The 19,966-nt window shown below is 41.1% G+C and overlaps 1 protein-coding gene across 1 annotated transcript in view; it reads right to left on the minus strand.

Moving 5' to 3' along the window:
* Positions 1-1,010: 1,010 nt before the first annotated feature.
* The window catches only part of LOC146641978 (uncharacterized), a 35,556-nt gene continuing 16,600 nt past the window's right edge, over positions 1,011-19,966 (minus strand). The window contains exons 8-54 of the mRNA XM_085398977.1: positions 18,939-19,031; positions 18,750-18,824; positions 18,615-18,659; positions 18,465-18,518; positions 18,319-18,372; positions 18,186-18,239; positions 17,999-18,052; positions 17,855-17,908; positions 16,483-16,527; positions 16,354-16,407; positions 16,205-16,249; positions 14,049-14,102; positions 13,804-13,902; positions 13,662-13,706; positions 13,460-13,558; positions 13,312-13,365; positions 13,092-13,199; positions 12,916-12,969; positions 12,732-12,830; positions 10,658-10,711; positions 10,476-10,574; positions 10,291-10,344; positions 10,136-10,189; positions 9,995-10,048; positions 9,763-9,816; positions 9,605-9,649; positions 8,515-8,613; positions 8,299-8,406; positions 8,064-8,117; positions 7,705-7,758; positions 7,353-7,406; positions 7,192-7,245; positions 6,979-7,086; positions 6,419-6,472; positions 6,285-6,338; positions 6,032-6,193; positions 5,847-5,954; positions 5,617-5,724; positions 5,111-5,164; positions 4,925-5,032; positions 3,707-3,868; positions 3,573-3,626; positions 3,378-3,485; positions 2,355-2,709; positions 2,074-2,264; positions 1,741-1,983; positions 1,011-1,664 (exon numbers count right to left, since the gene is read on the minus strand). Coding sequence (XP_085255103.1) covers positions 1,518-1,664; positions 1,741-1,983; positions 2,074-2,264; positions 2,355-2,709; positions 3,378-3,485; positions 3,573-3,626; positions 3,707-3,868; positions 4,925-5,032; positions 5,111-5,164; positions 5,617-5,724; positions 5,847-5,954; positions 6,032-6,193; positions 6,285-6,338; positions 6,419-6,472; positions 6,979-7,086; positions 7,192-7,245; positions 7,353-7,406; positions 7,705-7,758; positions 8,064-8,117; positions 8,299-8,406; positions 8,515-8,613; positions 9,605-9,649; positions 9,763-9,816; positions 9,995-10,048; positions 10,136-10,189; positions 10,291-10,344; positions 10,476-10,574; positions 10,658-10,711; positions 12,732-12,830; positions 12,916-12,969; positions 13,092-13,199; positions 13,312-13,365; positions 13,460-13,558; positions 13,662-13,706; positions 13,804-13,902; positions 14,049-14,102; positions 16,205-16,249; positions 16,354-16,407; positions 16,483-16,527; positions 17,855-17,908; positions 17,999-18,052; positions 18,186-18,239; positions 18,319-18,372; positions 18,465-18,518; positions 18,615-18,659; positions 18,750-18,824; positions 18,939-19,031 — 4,092 coding nt within the window. The 3' untranslated portion in view covers positions 1,011-1,517. The remainder of the gene's footprint in view (positions 1,665-1,740; positions 1,984-2,073; positions 2,265-2,354; positions 2,710-3,377; positions 3,486-3,572; positions 3,627-3,706; positions 3,869-4,924; positions 5,033-5,110; positions 5,165-5,616; positions 5,725-5,846; positions 5,955-6,031; positions 6,194-6,284; positions 6,339-6,418; positions 6,473-6,978; positions 7,087-7,191; positions 7,246-7,352; positions 7,407-7,704; positions 7,759-8,063; positions 8,118-8,298; positions 8,407-8,514; positions 8,614-9,604; positions 9,650-9,762; positions 9,817-9,994; positions 10,049-10,135; positions 10,190-10,290; positions 10,345-10,475; positions 10,575-10,657; positions 10,712-12,731; positions 12,831-12,915; positions 12,970-13,091; positions 13,200-13,311; positions 13,366-13,459; positions 13,559-13,661; positions 13,707-13,803; positions 13,903-14,048; positions 14,103-16,204; positions 16,250-16,353; positions 16,408-16,482; positions 16,528-17,854; positions 17,909-17,998; positions 18,053-18,185; positions 18,240-18,318; positions 18,373-18,464; positions 18,519-18,614; positions 18,660-18,749; positions 18,825-18,938; positions 19,032-19,966) is intronic.

Raw genomic sequence — 19,966 nt, forward strand, 5'->3', positions numbered from 1 at the left:
CTTTGATTTGTAAAGCAGTGAGGGATTCATTTGTTAAATTACTCCTGCTGAATTTTACATGCAGAAATAACGTACATCTAAGGTGCAAAGTGGATAAACTCGAGCTGCATTTACAGCAAAGGTTCTTTGCAGCAAACTGATGGAAACGTGTGCATAGCCACACTTGTCAATCTGGCTCCGTACAACTTTCCACACTTCAAATGAAAATAGCAGGGCCCGACTAAAAATGACCACCTCGACAGATGTGCAGCGAGCTCGGGCAGCAGGAAATGGCGAGAGTGTCACGTCTTTCAGCAAGCGAGGAGAGGAGAGGTCGACCCAGAAACATATGCTGCCTGACCTTTGGCTTTTTCTTCCTGTAAGGACGCCTTCCCGCTCCCTCTCTTTCCGGCTGTCTTTTTTTAAAAAGTGTTGCCATTGGAAAAATATTTAGTCAGATTAATAAGTATACACTTATATTGGATTTGTAATTTTTTTTTAAATATATATTTATATAATGGAGGATCTATAAAACAAAATCATCAGCATTTATTTACCCAAGCCACCTGGGTTGTTGTGCTCAGATGTTGAAATCTAAAGCACTGGCTCCCTCTAGTGGTGAGATAGTGGGTTTTTGAGTTGGGTAGAATGGAGGGCCATGAGGGCCAAAATAAATTAACTAAATATACAAGCAATTCATTAAATGTAATTATTTATTAAAATTGTAATTAAATAACTGTATCAAATGTTGTAAATGAAATAAATTGATATTAAGTATTAACATATTTAATTAATCACTTCTAGTTCAAATGAATTAATTAAAATTGATTAATAATCTAATCTATGTATTAATTTCATTTTGGCACTCGTGACCCTGCATAATTTCAATCAAAATGAACGTTTATTCACCTTTTCTCGCTTTGGTTTTGAGGAGGAGCAGAGTCAGTCCAAAGAAAGACATTTTATTCAAACATCCATAGTCAACAATAAACAAATAATTTGCCATTTACAGTCATTCCTCGCATTTACAGTCGTGTTAAAAAGGAGATACAAATGGTTTCCGCTAAATGAGTTTCTGCACAAAACTTAATAATTTAGTTCAAACATACTTTTCAATGAAAATTAAAAACTACTGTTAACTCTCTCTCTCTCTGTCTCTCTATCCTGGCCTTTGGATGTGCATGTACTGAAAAAAAAAGCCATAAAAATGAAAAGGTTTGAATGCTTTTATTCACTGTAAACCTTCACTTCTTATGTTAACTCGTCTGCAAAGACTTTTCCACAGTTCATGCAAGGTTACATTCCATCTAAACTGCAGAGAACTTGTCTAGAGTTCGGTGAATTTATCGACGAGGTGAATAAATTATATCCTAGCGGTTGCGAAGCTCTCGTTCGCTGTGCTTCAGCAACTTCTGTGAAACATCTGGCCTTCGTCTTTCTCCCAGAAAAAGAAGTCCCCCCTTCCCTGTCCTGTTCCCTATAATCCCTGATGATGATGTTACTCAGTTTCAGTCAACCCTGTGCTGGGGATTCTTGTTTTATGAGAAGCACACAGGGCCGATGTCCAGGCCAAACTCCTGATCAGCTTGTCCGATGTCCATGGGGGCCAAGTCCATGATAGGCAGCCTGGTTGAAGTTTGAGTCCTGTACTCAATCACCGTCCGACCCCATGCGCCATTTGATTTCTAAGGACAACAACAGAAACATCAGTCAGTGTATTTTCCAGGAAAAACTAATTTAGGCATTTTATCGAAGACTCACCGAGCAGCCGTCCTCAATGACAGTATATCGTAGCCGGTTGGAGCCTTGGGCTCTCAGTTCTTGACCATTGAAGGCTCTGAGGACCAGTGCTTTCTTCAGATCCCCACTGTTCTCGTCGTTGTAAGCAACGCTGTTCCTGCAGTGGTAGGTGACGTTCTGGTGCGACTCTTTGGACAAAAGCTGTAGCAACTTCAGCTGCACGGCCACCGCGTTTGGTTGTTCCTCCTTGTTGCCGTAGCGGAACTGAAATCACACGTCATATGAACAGCTCAGTGATTTTTTTTAAGCAACTACACCATGCATGCCACTTCTAGAAAAGCATCCACTCCTTACCCTGGTGCCACCGTTCATGTCAGCCTCGAACCAGATGGGTTTGTTGTCATTGGGCCTTGATTTCGTCCACCAGGCTTTGCGGGGAATGTTGGGTGGGTTGGCAGAGATGCAGGTTTCACCAGTCTCCATATTGCAGAAGACCCTGATGGCATCTTTTACGCTTCCTTGGTTTGGATCAATCCAGTACTGACCTGTATGAGAAATACAAGCGCCATCACTGAAACTGTAGAAAAATCAAAATCTAATAACCAGTAAATGGTTGAAGAAGTGCAGATCCTGACCGCTGCTTTTCTGTGGGTAGCAGTTCTTGATGTCCTGGCAGGTTTTGGCAGGGTTCCTCTTGCTGCCGTCAGGACTGCGGAAGTTCTGCAGATTTCCACTGAGGCTCTTCAGCGTGGCGTGGATGCCGGTGTCTGCCCGCAGTGTGGCCGAGTTCTTGTTGGGAAGGGCTTCATCTTTGTTGAACTCGGGAAGCAGAGGAGGTTCGGCGGCCACAGCGTCCTCAATGAATTCCACGGCTTCAGGAATTCCTTGTGCTTCGTAATCGACCAGGCCAGCAAAAAGGTCTTCAGAAAGTGAGGTGGGAGGTCCTGGGGATCCTGGAGGGCCAGGGGGGCCTGGTTCACCAGGTGGGCCCTGAATAATGAAAATGATTAATTACCTTTCTAGTTACTAAAATATAAAGCTATTTTTGATCCAAAGAGGATGATCTACTATGACTTTCTACCTCTTGAAATTTTATTGAGTATCTCTCTTTGACTTCTAACTTTAACTTTAGGTGTAAAGTATCACATTGCCATCCTAAAATATGATTCATTATGCTGTGACGATGAAAATCCATCCCACCGAATCTTTGGCGATTGGCAAACGTGAGTTTTCAGCTAATATTTTCATGCTTTTGTTGAGAAATCACAGGCTAAAAGCAACAAGTTTAAGCTCTGTCCAGAATGATGCTTTGTTTACAATGCAATTTAATTCAGTTTTATTTATATAGCTCCAAATCACATCTTTTCATCTTCCCAGTCGTGCCCCCGTGTCTGTCTGGCCTCCCCGTTTGTTCTGAACAAACAGCATTCACTGTAATTTTATCAGATGTATCCAATGTAATGCATGAACCAGAGAGAAAACCGTTGTACAAGCACATAAATGTATTTTGTACTGATAAAATAAGTGTGGTAAAGTGCTCAAAGTCTGACTGCGGAGTGCAGAAATGTTCCTGGAATATGTCACAATGGAAATTTTTGTACACGCTTGTTTCATCTATGCAGGAAAAAAAATCACAGCTTCTTTCCCGCTTCTTTCACCTGTGCTCCGATATCTCCGCTGCTCCCTCTGCTTCCAGGAGGACCCATAGCTCCAGGGTGGCCAATGTTTCCTTCCTTACCTGGAGGACCGACCACTCCAGGAGGCCCCTGTGTGGATATCAGAAAAACATTTTCACAAGACGACAGGAAGAGAAATTATGTTTAGTTTTTAATGTGATTTTGATTATTGCTTACCCTCGGACCGCTTGGTCCAATGACTCCTATAGCTCCTGCGTCTCCTGTGGCACCCTAAAACACAAAGGAGTACATTAAAACTTCTAATTTCTTGTTTCCATGATGTAACCTTAATGTCCACACATCTTTCTTACTTCTGTTCCTTGCAGGCCTTGGAGCCCGGTGAATCCTCTGTGACCTTTCTGACCCCTCTCCCCAGGCTCTCCAGCAGCCCCTTTGTCCCCCTGTGGTCCTTGAGGGCCAACTTTTCCCCGTATTCCTGGCTGTCCTTGGGGTCCAGGAGGGCCTCTTTCACCCTAAAGTCAAAAGAGACGTAACAGTTGTGGATTTAAAGATGTAGCTCGAGTTTAATGCTGAACTTTAATCTGTTGCTTGCTGTTAAAAAAAAGAGAACTAAAAAAATTTATTGGCTAAAATATCTGATGGGAGATAACAGTGGGTACTCACAGTAAAATAAATAATATACTTTTATTTTGAAAATCAGCAAAAGAACAAAGTGTCTATGTTGGTGTCTGGGATTGTTGCCCATTACTATGTGTGTCCACATGAGAGTGAGAGTAGCTTTAAACTATGAATGGCAGCTGAGACACTGCAGCTGTAATGATTTGGCTTTAAACTGAGCTGGAATTACATATCTATCCAATACTGTATGGATAAATAAATAATTAACTCTCAACAGGATTACATTTGTGTACGTCCATTTCAAGGAGTCTTACAATCAGATTCAGCCATTTATCTGAAATGCAAGTGAAAACACATCAAAAGTATCCACCAATCAGAGACAGGAAGGAGATGACCAATCAGATAATGGCATTTAAATGAGCCATAACTCATTAAGCATTTGTATATTTGTATATTTTTACAAATGCTTTATATACTTATTTATATACATATATATATTTAATGGTATACCTTGTGTTGTGTGTGTGTGTGTGTGTGGGGGGGGGGGGGGGGGGGGAGTTGTGTGTGTGTGTTTCTTGTCTTGTTTTTATGGACATGTAGTCTGCCAATAAAGATTGAATTGAATTGAATTGAATTAACTGTCAGTTGTTCACACCTTTGTCAGTTACACAGCTGTTAAAGTTGAAAGGCCTGATTTAGACTTCTGAGGGGACGTTTTGTGGAGCCTACAGCGTAAACATGAGAGGCTGACATCATTATCAGTATTACTAGGCTGCTGGATTACATGTTAATTACCACATGGCCGTGTCCTCGTGTTTTACATCTGGTACCATCCATGATTTAAAAAAAAAAAAAAAAAGTTAGAAATTTATCCCTCTTTGTTGTGGTCATTTTTTTTTCAGAGACCTTCTAGTTTTTGTAGTCCTGGTTGATCTGTTTGTTAAACTCACATTTACACCCATTTGACCTGGACTGCCTGTTATTCCCACTGGACCCTCAGTACCTGGAGACCCTGGACCACCAGCCAGACCCTCTGGGCCAGGATTGCCCCTGTCACCCTACAAACAGGCCAGAGATTAGACCACACCAAGCCTCTAAAACAAACACACAGATACATTTTATACATTTTATCTTACCCTTTCTCCGACTAGGCCGTCCTTACCAGGAGGCCCCTCAGCTCCAACAATACCCTGAATAAACAAATGATATTAGAAACTTAAGATCTGAGAAAAACAAAACAAGAAATTGTTCACTTCTGATAAGAGGAAGGAAAAACCAGATCTGTGATATATAAGGCTGAGTCATCTACAAAAACTCACATGGCACTATGATTTCCAGGTGTTTAGCTGAATGTACTGATACTGAAAACAAATTTTATGTGCTGTCGTTGCTAAAGGCCACAAACCTGCAAGCCTGTAACTGACAGGTTAAAAGAAATGTGACAAAACTGCTGTCTTAATAAACTTTTAATAAGTTGGTGAATACTGAACAGTCAAAGAAATCTGCTTTTGAGCTACAGAAACATTCTAGTTATGTTTTCTAGACATAAACAGCACTTTCTGAGAGTCACTTTAGATTGAAGCCTTAAACCGCTTAAATAAAAGTCAGATTTGATTTATACAGCTCCATCTCAAGGACAAACCTCGGGTCCAGGATCTCCTCTTGGCCCAGTGGCTCCTGGTAAACCGATACCCCCAGGAGGACCAGTGCTTCCCTGAGGTCCAGGTGCTCCTGCTTTTCCCGGTTGACCCTGAGGCACAAATAAACACAAACCTCCTCATCTAACTCTAACATAAAAAATGGCACTGCTGAGGAGCAAGTTGCCTTTGTGAGCGATAACAATAAAGAGGAAACATTAGCGGGAGCACTCACAGCAGGACCTGGCAGTCCCAGCAAGCCTCTCTCTCCCCTGACTCCGGGTTGGCCGACAATTCCTCGCTGCCCTGCAGCGCCAGCAGGTCCTGGAGGCCCATCAGGACCCTGACGGAGAAGCACCAGAGCTGATGAGCAACTGAAACATCTCTGAATTTGAACAACAACAAAAAACTTCATCTTACAGGAGGACCGTCCTCTCCAGATTCTCCTTTCTCTCCAGATCCGCCGGGTGGCCCTGGAGGTCCATGCTCGCCTTGACGTCCCTGACCTCCGTTCTCTCCTCGAATCCCGGGAGGACCCTGCTTTCCTGGAGCACCTATAGGCCCGTCTGCTCCAACTGCACCCTGAAATACAAACATAAAAGTGACTTAATAAAAGAAAACTGGATGTTTTTGTGCATCAGGTCTTCAAGGTTTGTTTTTATAAGGAACTCACAAGAGGACCAGGTGGACCAACTCCTCCAGGCAATCCAGGAAAACCGGGGGAGCCCTGTGGGAAGGAGACAAGTTTTACCTCAAATATGTTCATCACTGAGTTTTGGAGAGCCTTGTCCGGGTCAAAATACTCACCGTTGGACCCTTTGTTCCTCTGCCACCTTTCAGCCCGGTCACACCAACAGGTCCCTGAAAAACACAGACACAGGACAATTTTCACGCGACCCATCTACTTCCTGTCAAGTTACTCATTAAGAGAAACGAAGGTCAAATGTAGCTCTCAAAATAAGTAAAGCATAACCAGAGACACTTTTTTCTCTCAGAATGTATGCCAATTACATCCAAGCGACATACGAAATGCATGCCAATCACCCTCATGGTCCAGTGACGCTTGCCTAAGAACAAATGCATGAGTGAAAACTTTCAAATAAATCCTTCAAAAAAGAGGGGTGGCTCCTTCACAGTGTTGTAAAAATGTGTTGAAAGTGTTGAAAAAGAGGCATTTTTCCTTTTCATATTAATTAAGACTTTTATTAGAGCCATTGATACTGAATATATGTGCACTGCTTTTGTACTTTTCAGACTGGAACATGTAAAACTAAAACTTTGTGATTAATTCTGCTTCACAGAAACTGTAAACCCACATTAATAAGGATTGTTTCAGATTTTATATATTAAAACATTTGGCAGCGTACCTGTTCTCCTGGTTTTCCAGCCACGCCCTGAGGTCCAGGTGATCCTGCTTCTCCCTTCAGACCTGTCTCACCTGTTTCACCTTTGACCCCAGGCTGACCATCAGGACCCTGGGAAAGAAAAAAAGAGATGAATCTCTCTTCAGTTACCTTCTAGTTTAATATTCTGTTAATCCTTCGGTGGTTTTGTGCGTCACACTGTAACAGGCCACTTACAGGAGGTCCAGGGAAGCCAGCAGCACCAGTTGGACCAGGCTCACCAGTAGATCCCTGTGAACATGGTCACACACACCAATACACACAATCAAGAAGAAATTACAGCATTGAAAAAAGTGAATATCAGCTCAAATAAATGTAAAATAAAATATTGTGCCTACAGCGATTCCTCTTGTTCCTCTGCGCCCTGTTGGTCCGGATGGGCCGGTTTCACCCTGAAATGAAATATTGTAAATATTTAAAAACAAAAATACATAACCAGTATTTATTAACAAGAGTTTATTTACATAAATACAAAGTCCTTAAAGCCCTCTAACAATATATTTTTTATCTAATGTACACAAGTTATCATAAAATCATCACAAAATCACCTTACGGGACTTGAAGAGCTCTAAATCAGTTTTACAGAAACAGTGCAGGGTCACTGTTAATCATCTTGTAGCTGTGCTTTGTGATAAATCATTAAACTGAAACAAACACATTTCTGGGCTGAAAAACAGCTTTTATGCTTACCTTCACTCCGTTTGGTCCACTGGAACCAGCAGGTCCAATGGGACCAGGAAGCCCCTGGTGCAATGACATGAGGAAATATATTAGACATAATTTAGACATATATTAGTCTTTGCAGGCTGCAGGTAGTGAATTTTATTTTTATTTTTATTAGTAGACTATGATTTCATATGTTGTTTTTCACATTAACAATCTTGATTTTGTCTTTGCACAGTGGACTTGGAGAGAAATCATAAAGTAAACCAGCAGAATTTCGAGGGATTTATATTTGGATTTAATCACAAACTTGCTTCAGGTGAAGTGAAATATTTCGACACACAGTTTTTTCATCTGCAGTAAGGATCACGGTTATGGGGACTCACCCTCGCTCCATCAGCCCCCGCCTTTCCTTCTGGTCCTTTTTCTCCAGTAGCGCCCTGTTAGAACAAATCAGGTTCACTTAATGGTTTCTTAGTTTTCCCTCCTTTGGTTCTGATTATCCCCAATATCTCGAGGTCTCACAGTACCTTACATTTTGCTCCTCTTACAGTCATGCTATTGGTAAAGCTGCTGTCTTTTTCTTTGGAGATGGTGTAATGAATGTATTCTTTAACTTACAGCATCTCCCTTCGGGCCTGAAGATCCGGGTATGCCTCTTTCTCCTGGGATCCCCTGAAGTCCTGGACCTCCTGGCTCTCCAGCAGCACCCTTGGGTCCATGGCTACCCTAAAATGTGCAAAGTAAGCAGCAAGGCTTATTATAAACAATTTAATGCAAGCAATGAGTCTTTTTGTTGTTCAGGGTTAAGCATCAGTAGTTTTATGGTTACCATACCTTTAGCCCATCTGGTCCGGGTGCACCTGGACTACCTTTGGGTCCCTGCAGCCCATTGGGCCCAGTTTCACCTCTTTCTCCTGGAGAACCTCTCTCTCCCTGCAAGAACAACCAAAATCTAGTTGGTATTGCTTTCAGAACTGCACATGATTATTTGCAGCTAGCAGGTTTTTAATTCTATCCATCAAGTCTAACAGTCTGCAGTCCATGAACTAACCTCAGCTAACGCCAGCTAACAAAGTTAACTCGGTGGCGAGAAGACTTCAGTAATAGAAATCACACAGCAATAGTACATTCATGTAGTTGTAAAAAGCATGATAATATATCAAGTAATCCAAAGTATTCAGAATACGTTACTCACATTAAGTAACTTAACGGCCATGTATTCTGTAATCTGTAGCATTTTAAATGTAACCTTCCCAACACTGGATGTGCTTAGTGCTAACGTGCAACAGTTTTCCAATTTCATTGTACTATCGTACTAAGCATGACTGTGCAATGACAATAAAGAGTTATCTTTATAAGTTATCTTAAATAAATCTGTTTTGCTGCATGTTAATCTACAGGTTTTGACATTTTATAAAATACGAACAAGTTAAAAAAAAAAGAACATTTTGTATTCGCTGTTTTTTCACATATAATAATAATACATGCATCTTTTAATTAAGTTAATCCCATTTTATACAATTTTAGGATATATTTCCATTTATGTTCTAAAAATCCTTTCAGACTGGTTATCAAATCAAACCTTTTTAAAACTTTTGACATTTCAAGAAGAAACTCAACTACTAAATGATCAATAAGTTATGAAACTAATATTTGTTTTCTATTTTAGATCCTTAACTCTTACAGCTCATCATCATTAGCTGGAAACAAGTTCAACCGAAAAGAAAAGTAAAATTTATAACAATCATCAGACGATCAAAATCAATCAATGAAAACACAAAGGGATGCACCGAAATTCTTATTCATACGATGATTAGAGCTATGGGTGGGTTACAGAAAATGTTCATGTTTCAAGCTGGACTGTGATGATCTGAAGTTTCAGAACTGAGCAACAGAAAAGTGGAAATTGGACTAACGGACTTACTCTTGGTCCTGTAGCGCCAACTTCCCCAATCTCTCCTGCAAGGCCCTACAAAAACAAAACAAAACATTAAGCAGATTTTACATGCTGTATAGAAGTCCCTGCACAATTTATATTATGTGGGTTAACTTGAAAAATATTTTAAAATACCCGAGTCGTACCTTGTCACCTGGCTTTCCTGACTCTCCGGGTGGGCCTGGTGTTCCGGGCAAACCCTAAAAACACCCCAAACAGTTTTTATTTTATTTTATAATCATAAAAACAATAGAGAAGAACTTTAATCGTGGCCAATCTCCTTTTTTACCTGGTTAAATAAATAAAATAAAGAATTAAAAGTGAGATTGAGCTCCAGTGATAGGAACTAAATTCTTTGCGTTATGTGATGAAGAGTACCTGGAAGCCAAACACTCCCTGAGATCCCTGCTCTCCTCTCTTCCCTGCAGGACCCTGCAGGACAAACAAACACATTATATTAAAAACATAACTGTTTACATTATTAATAATGAGAAACTCTCAGCTGATACGGATGCTTACAGCTGGGCCAGGTGGGCCGGCGGCGCCTCTCTCTCCATCTTTTCCATTTGGTCCCTAGAGGACAGTAAAGAGCAGCATTTATCAGCATGTTTGTGCTTGAGATGAAGAGCGTGAAGCCTCAGCAGGAAGTATGAGCTGTATTTGTATCAACTTGCCCTTTGACCTGGAGCTCCTGGACTTCCAGCTTCTCCAGCCTTCCCAGCATCACCCTAAAAAACAACAGGGACCATCAATCAGCATATTTTGTGTTATTATGGAGCTTTTTTTGCATTTATTTTTACAAATATATTCATCTGGCTTCTCTCATTAGGCTTATCTAGCCACACTCATTCGTACTGACTAGGAAGCCCTTTGGTCCCGGCAGGCCCATCGGCCCAGCTGGGCCTCTGTTTCCAGTTGAACCAGCTGGGCCTTGTTTGCCGTCGTCTCCAGCGGATCCCTGAGAAGACAGAAACACATTTACTGCTGAGCATGTGTGTGCAAATCTACAAGTGGTGAAAGTTAATGCATTTGATTACATACCACCGGTCCTTGCTTCCCCTCTGCTCCCTGGGCACCTATGAGACCTGTGAGACCCTGTGAAGTAACACAAACAAGTCTTTTAAATGCTGAATGAAACAAGAGTTTCTGGTTAAGTTCAGGTGAGTTTGAGGTTTTTTTTCATCATCCTTTCTGACTCTATTGGGGACCATAATTTGCAAACTAAGTACTATATTTTAATAAATCAGACTTCAGATTTGTGTTTGATAGCATAAGCTCATCCGAAAAAGGTTACTGAAGTCATAGTAGAATAATTTCTTTCATACATGTTTACATAACTTGACTTATTTTTTAAGTAGAAAGGTCGCTCTCCAGTGGTCATAAGTAGGAATGCAGGTTTAAGGCTGCAAGGCCACATATTTTTTATATGCAGTTTTTTATATGCATTATAAAGACTCCAAGCAAAGCTAGCACTTCTTGTCACTAGCTAATTCTGCTATGCATGTTTATTTAAATACCAACTTAGAATCGCTCTTGAAGATTGCAGTTTAAAACAGAGTATGGCCATAAAATTCAGGCACATGCAAGTTTCTCAAGGATAATTTAATGAAGATGCAACACCTAAAGACCAACTAATTTCAGATTAACTTTAAGTCAGTTTGCTGTTGAAGCAGCCTGCAGTGCAGCAATCTGAATAGATGAATCTGTGCATTCCCTGACCAGTTGGCAAGCAGTTGCTGGAGTTTTGAACCATAATAAATAATGTATACTATATAATGACCCCATGGGGAAATTACTTGTTTTTCTCTGCATTTGACCCATTCACTCAGTGGGCCGCCACTAAGCAGGCGGCCGGGGAGCAGCGTGTAGGGACAGTACCTTGCTCAGGGGTACCTCATGGTAGCTGTTCAGTGGATTCGAACCCCCGCCCTTCCGATCATGGGGCAACCACCCAACCTACTGAGCTATCCCTGCCCTTACTGAGCCATCCCTGCCCTAAATCACAATAAAGTGCCATAATAAATATTAATAAACAGAATAAATATGGATCATACGTGAGATTTTGGGTCATATAAAACAGAATCAAGAGGCAGTATAGAATAAAATGCGACTATTAGAGCAGAATAAAATCTTGTGCCTAATAAAAACTTAAAAGCAGTTTACACTCTGAAATCACAGGTTCTGGTTTAGCATTCTGTGATAGAGAAGATGCTGTGAGAAGGTTGAGAAGGATCAGTTATGATGCTGGGACCTCTGCTTTTGAAGGATTTGAAGGATTTCATGGCTGCTGAGGTCAGAAGTCTTTACTCTGAAGTTAAATATCACCATTTAACCATCCTTTTATTGTATTGCACAGTTGTTCAACACTGGTACCTTGTCTGATCCAGCAGCTTTCTAGCCTGTGCACCCTCCTGTGGTTGGTGGCCTCAAAGAGTAAAAGGTGCCGAGGTAGGTATCTGGTAGGCCGGGGTCATTAAGGTCTAAGTGTACAGTGGGCCTGTTATGGGTAAAATGATTTGACAATTCTTTCCTGCTGCCCTGATGTCGAGGAGCAGGAGGCAAACACTTGCCAACTGCTCCTCGACATTGACCTTCAAAGTAAACGTTGTGCCTTATTGCTGCAGCCAACACATTTCCGAAAGCTCAATTTTTACTTTGAAAGTCAAGTTTCTACTTCTCCAGGTTGTGTTGCAACTTTTTCAAGTTTCACTATGACTCAAAGAATAGTTATCACATGTTTGCAGACAAATCGATATCTTCCATGTAAATAACAGGCAACCTGCTAACAACCAACCAGCATCGAATACCTCTTTGCAGCCAATATCATCAATCATTATTACCAATATAATTCTGGAATACACATTTTTTCCTGCGACTGGAGATTTTCAGGTACTCACTGACTGGCTTCTATGCTGCCATGACTTTGGCTTTTCAGCTTCACAGCAAATGTCATCAACCTGCAGCAACCACTTGCCAACCACTCAGAAGAGAATCATTTCCCTCGTGAGCAGAGGTTGTCAGATGCTCACTTTTATATACAAAATCCTGCAAACATGAGCAAAAGGATGAAATAAACCTTCTGCTCTAGGCAATGAATTACAACATGCGACTTTACCCGAGCTCCTGTCAAGCCCGACTCTCCGTTGCGTCCTGGATCTCCAGATAAACCTTTGGCGCCTGAAGATCCTGGCAGCCCTCTCTCGCCCTGGGCTCCCTGTTCAGAGAAAGTGTGAAATATTCAAAAATCACAGAAATGAATGTGACGAACCTGATGGCGAATTAGAGTCATAAATACTCACCTTTGGGCCTGGTAAACCGTCAGCACCAGGGAAACCCCTATTTCCTGGTGGTCCCTTTAACAAAGAAAAAGAAAGCTTTAGTCTGTCTTGTTTCCAGCGTGTAGTTTCGAGTTAAAAAAGGAATACATTAAATATATTATACATGACTGGACTGTGAATATTCTTGATGGACTCACTGTCTCTCCTGGGGATCCTGGAGGCCCGATGGATCCAGCATCGCCTCGGGGTCCACGCTTTCCATCTTCTCCCATGGGCCCTAAGGGACCTGGTGCACCATGGTCACCCTAACATAAATCCATACCCACTGAATCAGTTGACAAATCCTTAACCTAACCACCAAAATAACATCTAAGATGAACTTTTAGGGTCTTTATTTTGGGGTAGCTTTGGTCTTACCCGCTCTCCCTTCAATCCAGCCTCTCCCTTGAATCCAGGAGCTCCAACATCACCCTGAAGAAGAGTTTAAAACAGATATTTTAGGATAGAGAAATGAAGACTCACATGACAGGGAGAGAGAAAATTAAAAAAAAATGAGAGCTCATACCAGTTGGCCTTTTGCTCCAAGAGCTCCTGTTGAACCCTGGGGGCCGGGGGGGCCAGGGGGACCAACCATACCAGGTGGACCCTGGAGACCGGCTATACCCTGGTCAGGTGACAGAGCAGCAATAGATTAAATAAAGACCTTTATTGTAAGACATTTGTAGACAAAGATCAGCTGGTTAAAGAGCTTTGCTGCAATCACTTACCGCTGAGCCGCGGGGACCCAGAGCTCCATCCTGTCCTGACGCGCCCTGTTCAAAAACGAAAATATTAATTGGGAATGGTGGTAATGTGAGGCCAGAATGGGTCTACAGCTATTTTAGCAACAAGAATGATAAAGTACAACACCTGCTGTCCGATGGGTCCAGGTGGCCCGACACGCCCAACGTCGCCCCTTGGCCCCTGCTGTCCCGGACTTCCTCTGACCCCTGTCGGTCCCGCTTCACCCTACACCAGCAGGTACATTCAGGAAATATTAAAGTACTTCTAGGGTGACTTCAGTGACTCAGAAACATCTGTCACTTAGATACTAATCGAAGTGTGTCTGAGAACGAAAACAGACTCCTTACAATTCAAGCGTCAAATAATCTCACCTTCATTCCAGGGTTACCGGGAAATCCTGGTATACCAGGGATTCCTATTGGCCCCTGTGGTTAAAGGAAAGTATGTTTAATACTTAAGAAAAATCTAATCTGATATTTTGTTGACAATCTGGGTAAATGGTGCTCCAAATATAAACAAATGGGCTACTAAGAACAACTAGAGGATAAAATGTAGTTGTGGTGGATGTTTTTGTGTTGTGTGTTGGTTTCTGTTTGGTTTTCACTGTTGTTCTAGCAGCTAAAGTTTTATTTTTTGCTGTACTGCAGTCACACTGAGGATAACAGTGGTTGGAGACCGCAGAGCAACCAAAATTATTATGATCGAGTGCAACGAAGCTGTGATTTTTTTGCTGGTTCAAAGACAGGGACTGGGTCTGTGAGAGCCCAGGTAAGTAACTCTGAGTTTCCTGTTACAGATAGGCTGATTCGATTAAGCTCAATCAACACCAACTATCCAACATTTACCATGGCAACAGGTAAAAAACTAGCGGGACCTCCATTTTAATCCAGTGGAGCAAGAAATAAGAAAAAAAAAAACACATCCCCAAGTTAATTCTTCCTAAACGGATACAGCTGGATGTCAATACAATTTTTCTTTGAATTACTAATTATTCAGACTGTCCACATGTACACCGGTGTTTTTCCCACTCATCTTGATGTTTTTTCCATTGGTAAATGGGATTTAGGTCACTGAAAACTGAGCTTAAAAAAAGAACTATGTGTTTATGTGTGGACCAACAAAATAGATTTTGTCTCACAACGAAGTTTGCACCGTGTTAATTTTTTGTTGGCTCCTGATAGGTTAACATTTCTTGGGCTATATCGCCACCTGTTGGTTTGCCATGCTCTTGACGGGGCATGACAATTTTTAATTTGGATATGTTTTCCAAACATGGCCTCAACTTTAAGCTGACAGGGACAAAATGACTGAAGATAAAAACATCGCCAAATGCTGAAATGCTGTCAGAACACATTCAGACTCTTGATAATTTAAATTTAATTTTGTTTAATTTTCTCAATTTTCATTTAAATATTCAGGTTAACGTGAACAAAATTACAACACGACAAATATTAGCCACTGGTTAGTGTTTTATGATAAATGGACTGGTTCTTATATAGTGCTGTTCTACTCTACCTGAGCACTCAAAGCACTTTATACAACTTGCCTCATTCACCCATTCACACCCACTCACACAAGCACTTTTTCTACACAAGTGCTCTCTATCTTTGAGGTTAGTATCTTGTCCAAGGATATTTGGCATCCATATCAGAGCAGCCAGGGATCGAACCACCAACCTGATGTCTTCACTTTTAACAACAAACATTTGGATTTAAATACAACATCTTATTTTAACTTTGTGGATTTGATTTGAGGATTTATATTTAACATTAACACCACATATGGCTGTAAATGTGGTAATAAAAAATGTGCAGTTTAAAACAGGAGCCCCTTATCGAACAGATAAATTAATAATAAACCCACATTGTCCATTGATTGAGTTTCTGTCCTTTCGTTGATGACGGACTGATTATAAAGATGCTTTGGCTCAGAGTTTCCTTCTTCCTGTATTGGTTGAGTTTTGGAGATTTTTTGGAAAACTTCACTGTTCTGGTCTGTTTTTACGGAGTTTGGTTTGGTTTTCTCCTGTTGAGTGTATCGGTACTCTTGTCTTGTCCCCCTTTGCTTTTATGTGCTACCTGAGTTACTTTTCTTCTGTTTCCTTGTGTTTTTGTTTCTTTTTTCCTTTTAAGACTTCAGTTTGTTTGTTTTTTTTACTTACATCGTCCATCAGATTTTGCACTTTCATCCTGCGATTGGAAACAGCAACAGTATTTTTCTACTAAACAAATTAAATTAACTAATCTAAAGGTTTTTTTTTTAATAATGAGTAATATCATATATCCAGTATTTTGTCCTATGTGGTTTTTGTTCAGTCAAAACATGCAAATTAAAGATATTAACTTCTGCTTTCAAATCACAAGGGAGATTTTTCTCTATTTTCTGATGTGCTAGACACTAAAAAAAGAAGCATGTTAGAGGATTAAAATTATATTTTTATGTTTTGGAAAAATCTCAGGGTCTGAAAGGAGGTGTGTCCCTCGGTGTGGTCAGAAGAGTTGGAAAAAGTGGATTTAGTAGATCTTACCAGAGGACCTGGTTTACCAACATGGCCGGGTGTGCCACGTTTACCCTAAGAGAAAAACACAGATTAAGATAAATAACTTAATGTGGAAACATATCTTTGCATTTTTTTTTTCCTTTTCTTGTCATGTGGCTCAATTATTTGTCTCATACCACAGAGCCGGTCGTTCCGGCTCGGCCTCTTTCTCCCTGCATCCCAGGTGGTCCCTGAAACCAAAGATGGAGTCAGTATCTCTGCAGCAGACTAATATCCTCTCTTTTTAACTGTGTTTTTTAACTTACCACTGGACCAGGAGCTCCCATTGCACCAGGAGTACCAGAAGCACCCTGCAAATCATAGACACCGAGCAGTTATGCACAGATTGTGCAGCACATGTGACCGAAACAACCTTTCAAACGTGGAAACAAGTGATCAAATTTCTGTTTGGAGTTTGATTTTGGAGTTAATTTAAAAATCCTGTTTCATTCTGAAACTAAAACATGAGATAAATGCAATGAAGTGTTTGTTATGAAAATGTTATGTAAAATAGTGTGATTCCAGTTCAGCTGCTTGTAGTAGAGGCAACAACAATTCACACAAATTAAATAGATTAGCGTTCTCCTTATCCATACTGACTGTTTTTTCTCTAGTTTAGCCTTTTTTGTGTGTGTTCTTGACACTGCTGTGTGTACCAGAGACGGGCCGTTACACAAGTGAGGAGAGTTTGGTGTAGAAGGACAGAGCATCGAGCAGGAGGAAAGATATCTACTCCCGAGGAACAGGAGGAGCATCACATGTGCCCCACAAAATGACCCACATCGGGCTATTCGTGGATGTTTCTGACAAAATGTGTCAGGAGCAGACTTCAAGAGGTTGGCATGAGGTCAAAGAGTCCATTGATGTTACGTAACCCTCATGCCGCATGCTTAGGTCCCACTAAAGGCTGTTGGGACCTGCAATCACAGCCCAACGCTGTGCAGAAACAACAGAACTGGCAGGGCCATCACTGGTGCCCTGTTCTCCTCACTGATATGAGCAGGTGTGTCAGACGTATCAGAATCGTTGGCAAATGTTATACTTCATTTTTAAGTACCACCACCAGCAGCGGGCCTGCCAGTTCTGCTGTTCTGAGACAAACGTCAATCAGGCTGCACAATGGCTCAGGATGGTTTCTGCTTCCTAACTGGAAAAACTGACTTCCATAAAGTTTAACCTCCCTCACAGAACAGAACATTGGTCATACATGCTCTTTGCTTCAATGGGTCAATGGTAATTTCATCTAAACAGGTCAACATCTTTTTACCACCTTGATAGCACGAAGATGCATACAAGTGTACATCTGGGCATTTAACACTGATCCAGTACCAAATGAGTGCCGTGTGATTCAGTGAATTTGATATATTTACATACATTAGGGCCAATTTAGCCTCTCTGTTTCATCTCTCAGGTGATTGAGATGTAGCTGTCTAACTAAAAGTGTCTCTGTTTAAAGCTAAAGCACATAGACATTTACAGTCACTGGAATCACCAGCTAACTTCACAAGCTTGTATTTGGACACCGTCGAACCATTAAATAATTTTTTTTAGATAATTTAAAGCAACTGCACTGAATATTGTTCCTTTAAGACTTAAACTATAATTCCTACTATTCTCTCAAAAGTGAGAGTTAGCTACCTTCACTCCAGCTGCTCCAGCCTTGCCTCTTGGTCCAACAAGTCCACTGTGTCCCTGTTGTAGAGGTTTAAATTCACAGACTGGTTAGTTCTTGATATTTCATACATGAAAACTAATGAGTAATAATGAGGAAAAAGGACTTACTTTGTGCCCTCTCAGTCCTGGATTACCTGGAAGTCCTGGGAATCCTCTTGCACCCTGTATTCAAAAGTAATCACATCATTCCTGATCGCGTTTTCGCTCACTGTCTCTCAGATTAGAGTAGGTTATTGTATCACTATTATCATGACAATAGTAGGATTAAATATTTTTTGGCATGACAACTGGTTACCGCTGATCCTGGGTATCCTGGTTCTCCGGTTGCTCCTGCAGGTCCGGGTTGTCCCTGGAAAAGACCATCAGGTGGTTATGGAATAATTACAGATAAAAGAAGAATCCTCATCAGTATCTGTTACATGACTCACATCAAGTCCAGGTTTTCCTGGTGGTCCATCAGGTCCTCGATGACCCGGCTCCCCCTGCAGACACACACGTACAGTCACATTTAAATTTCACTCTTTAACATGTAAAGAAGCATTAGAGTTAATCCAAGATGAAGAAACGAGTGTACCATCAGTCCTGGATCTCCAGCTTCTCCAGGAATTCCTTGACCACCAGCAGGACCCTGAGCAGGAAAATTAAAGGTCACATTTTTAGGCACACTTCCTACAAAGTAAAACTAATATTTGGCTCTAAAACTTCATTAGAGATAAAGACTCACTGGTGGTCCAGACGGTCCTGGAAGTCCTCGTGGTCCTGCTTCACCCTGAAATGGCAAACGATTATGCACTGCAGTTTAAACTCTTCAAGCTTCCGGATTTTGCATATGTAAAATATGCAGTTTAAAAGTGCTCACCCTGGATCCTGTTAGCATTGCAGATGGACCCGACTTCTCGCTAAAACCCGAAGCCATCTGTGTCACCAGGTTACCCTACCAGGAAGAGGTTGATCCAAAATGAATCATTCATGGGGAAAATTTGATTTGTTTGGTTTTTTCTTATGAAATTTGCATTAACTAATTAAAAGAAGTTGGAGAGCAGCTCACCCCAGGGTGCGAGGGATGCCCAGGTGGTCCCGGTTCTCCTGGATTTCCTGGTATACCGGGCTCACCATCAAATCCTGGAGGCCCTGGGAAACCCTGCAATTTGCATAGGTTAATGAGTGGCACCCAGAAGGTACTGACTGGTTACATGACCAGAAGCTTAATTCTGACATTTTGTTTGCAGTTTATGATTTTACTACAGTTATCCACATGTGAATAATGTGTAAATGTCAACGAGAGGGTGTGGTATCAGATTCGCTGCATCTACTTGAGGACTTTGAGGGCCTTGAGGTGCTTAATGCACCTTTATACTTGAAAAACTAAGAACCCCCCAGCATTCAGTAGCTGGCAGCTACTGAACACTGTTAGTAGCAACAACTTGACAAAATTATTTCCTGTGGGGCTTTATCAGTCTCTCACACTGTGGTGGAGGAGTATCGGTCCACGCTTGAGATTTTCATTGAGATTTTTGGTTGTTCATTTATGCACAGCTCTCTTAAGGTCCCATCACAGTATTTTAACTGGATTGAGGTCTGGACGTGGACTGGACCACTGCAGCACTTTGATTCTTTTCTTTTTCACTCATTCTGTTGTAGATTTGCTGCTGTGCTGTTAAGGTCAAGCTTTATCTGTCTTTTGTGGCTTGCTCAGATGCAGCTTTGCAAACCTAAACTGTGCTGGCATGTTTTTTCTTAGAGAGAAGAGGCGTTTTCCTGGAAACCTCTCCAAACAACCTATAACAGAGGCCTACAGAGTCTGACATGTAGCTCTTGGGTTTTTGCCTCATTTTTGAACCTGCTAAGGATCTGATGACTTTTATTACATCCTGATAAGCAAAACACTACAATCTTTACCACGACTGGCTATTTTATGCTACACTATTGAATGTTCATATTAAATAAACATATTAGATAAACTTTAAAACGTGTTTAAAGTAATACATGATTGCCAATGTTGTTTATATCTTTATCAATATCTGGCATCAGCCTGTCATCAACTTATTTGTATGTTAAACTGCTAAAGACTCACTA

This window comes from Rhamphochromis longiceps, linkage group LG23, assembly GCF_057381845.1.
Source record: "Rhamphochromis longiceps isolate RC_006_pf linkage group LG23, R_longiceps_female_GT1.1, whole genome shotgun sequence".
In the NCBI taxonomy this organism is placed as follows: Eukaryota; Metazoa; Chordata; class Actinopteri; order Cichliformes; family Cichlidae; genus Rhamphochromis; species Rhamphochromis longiceps.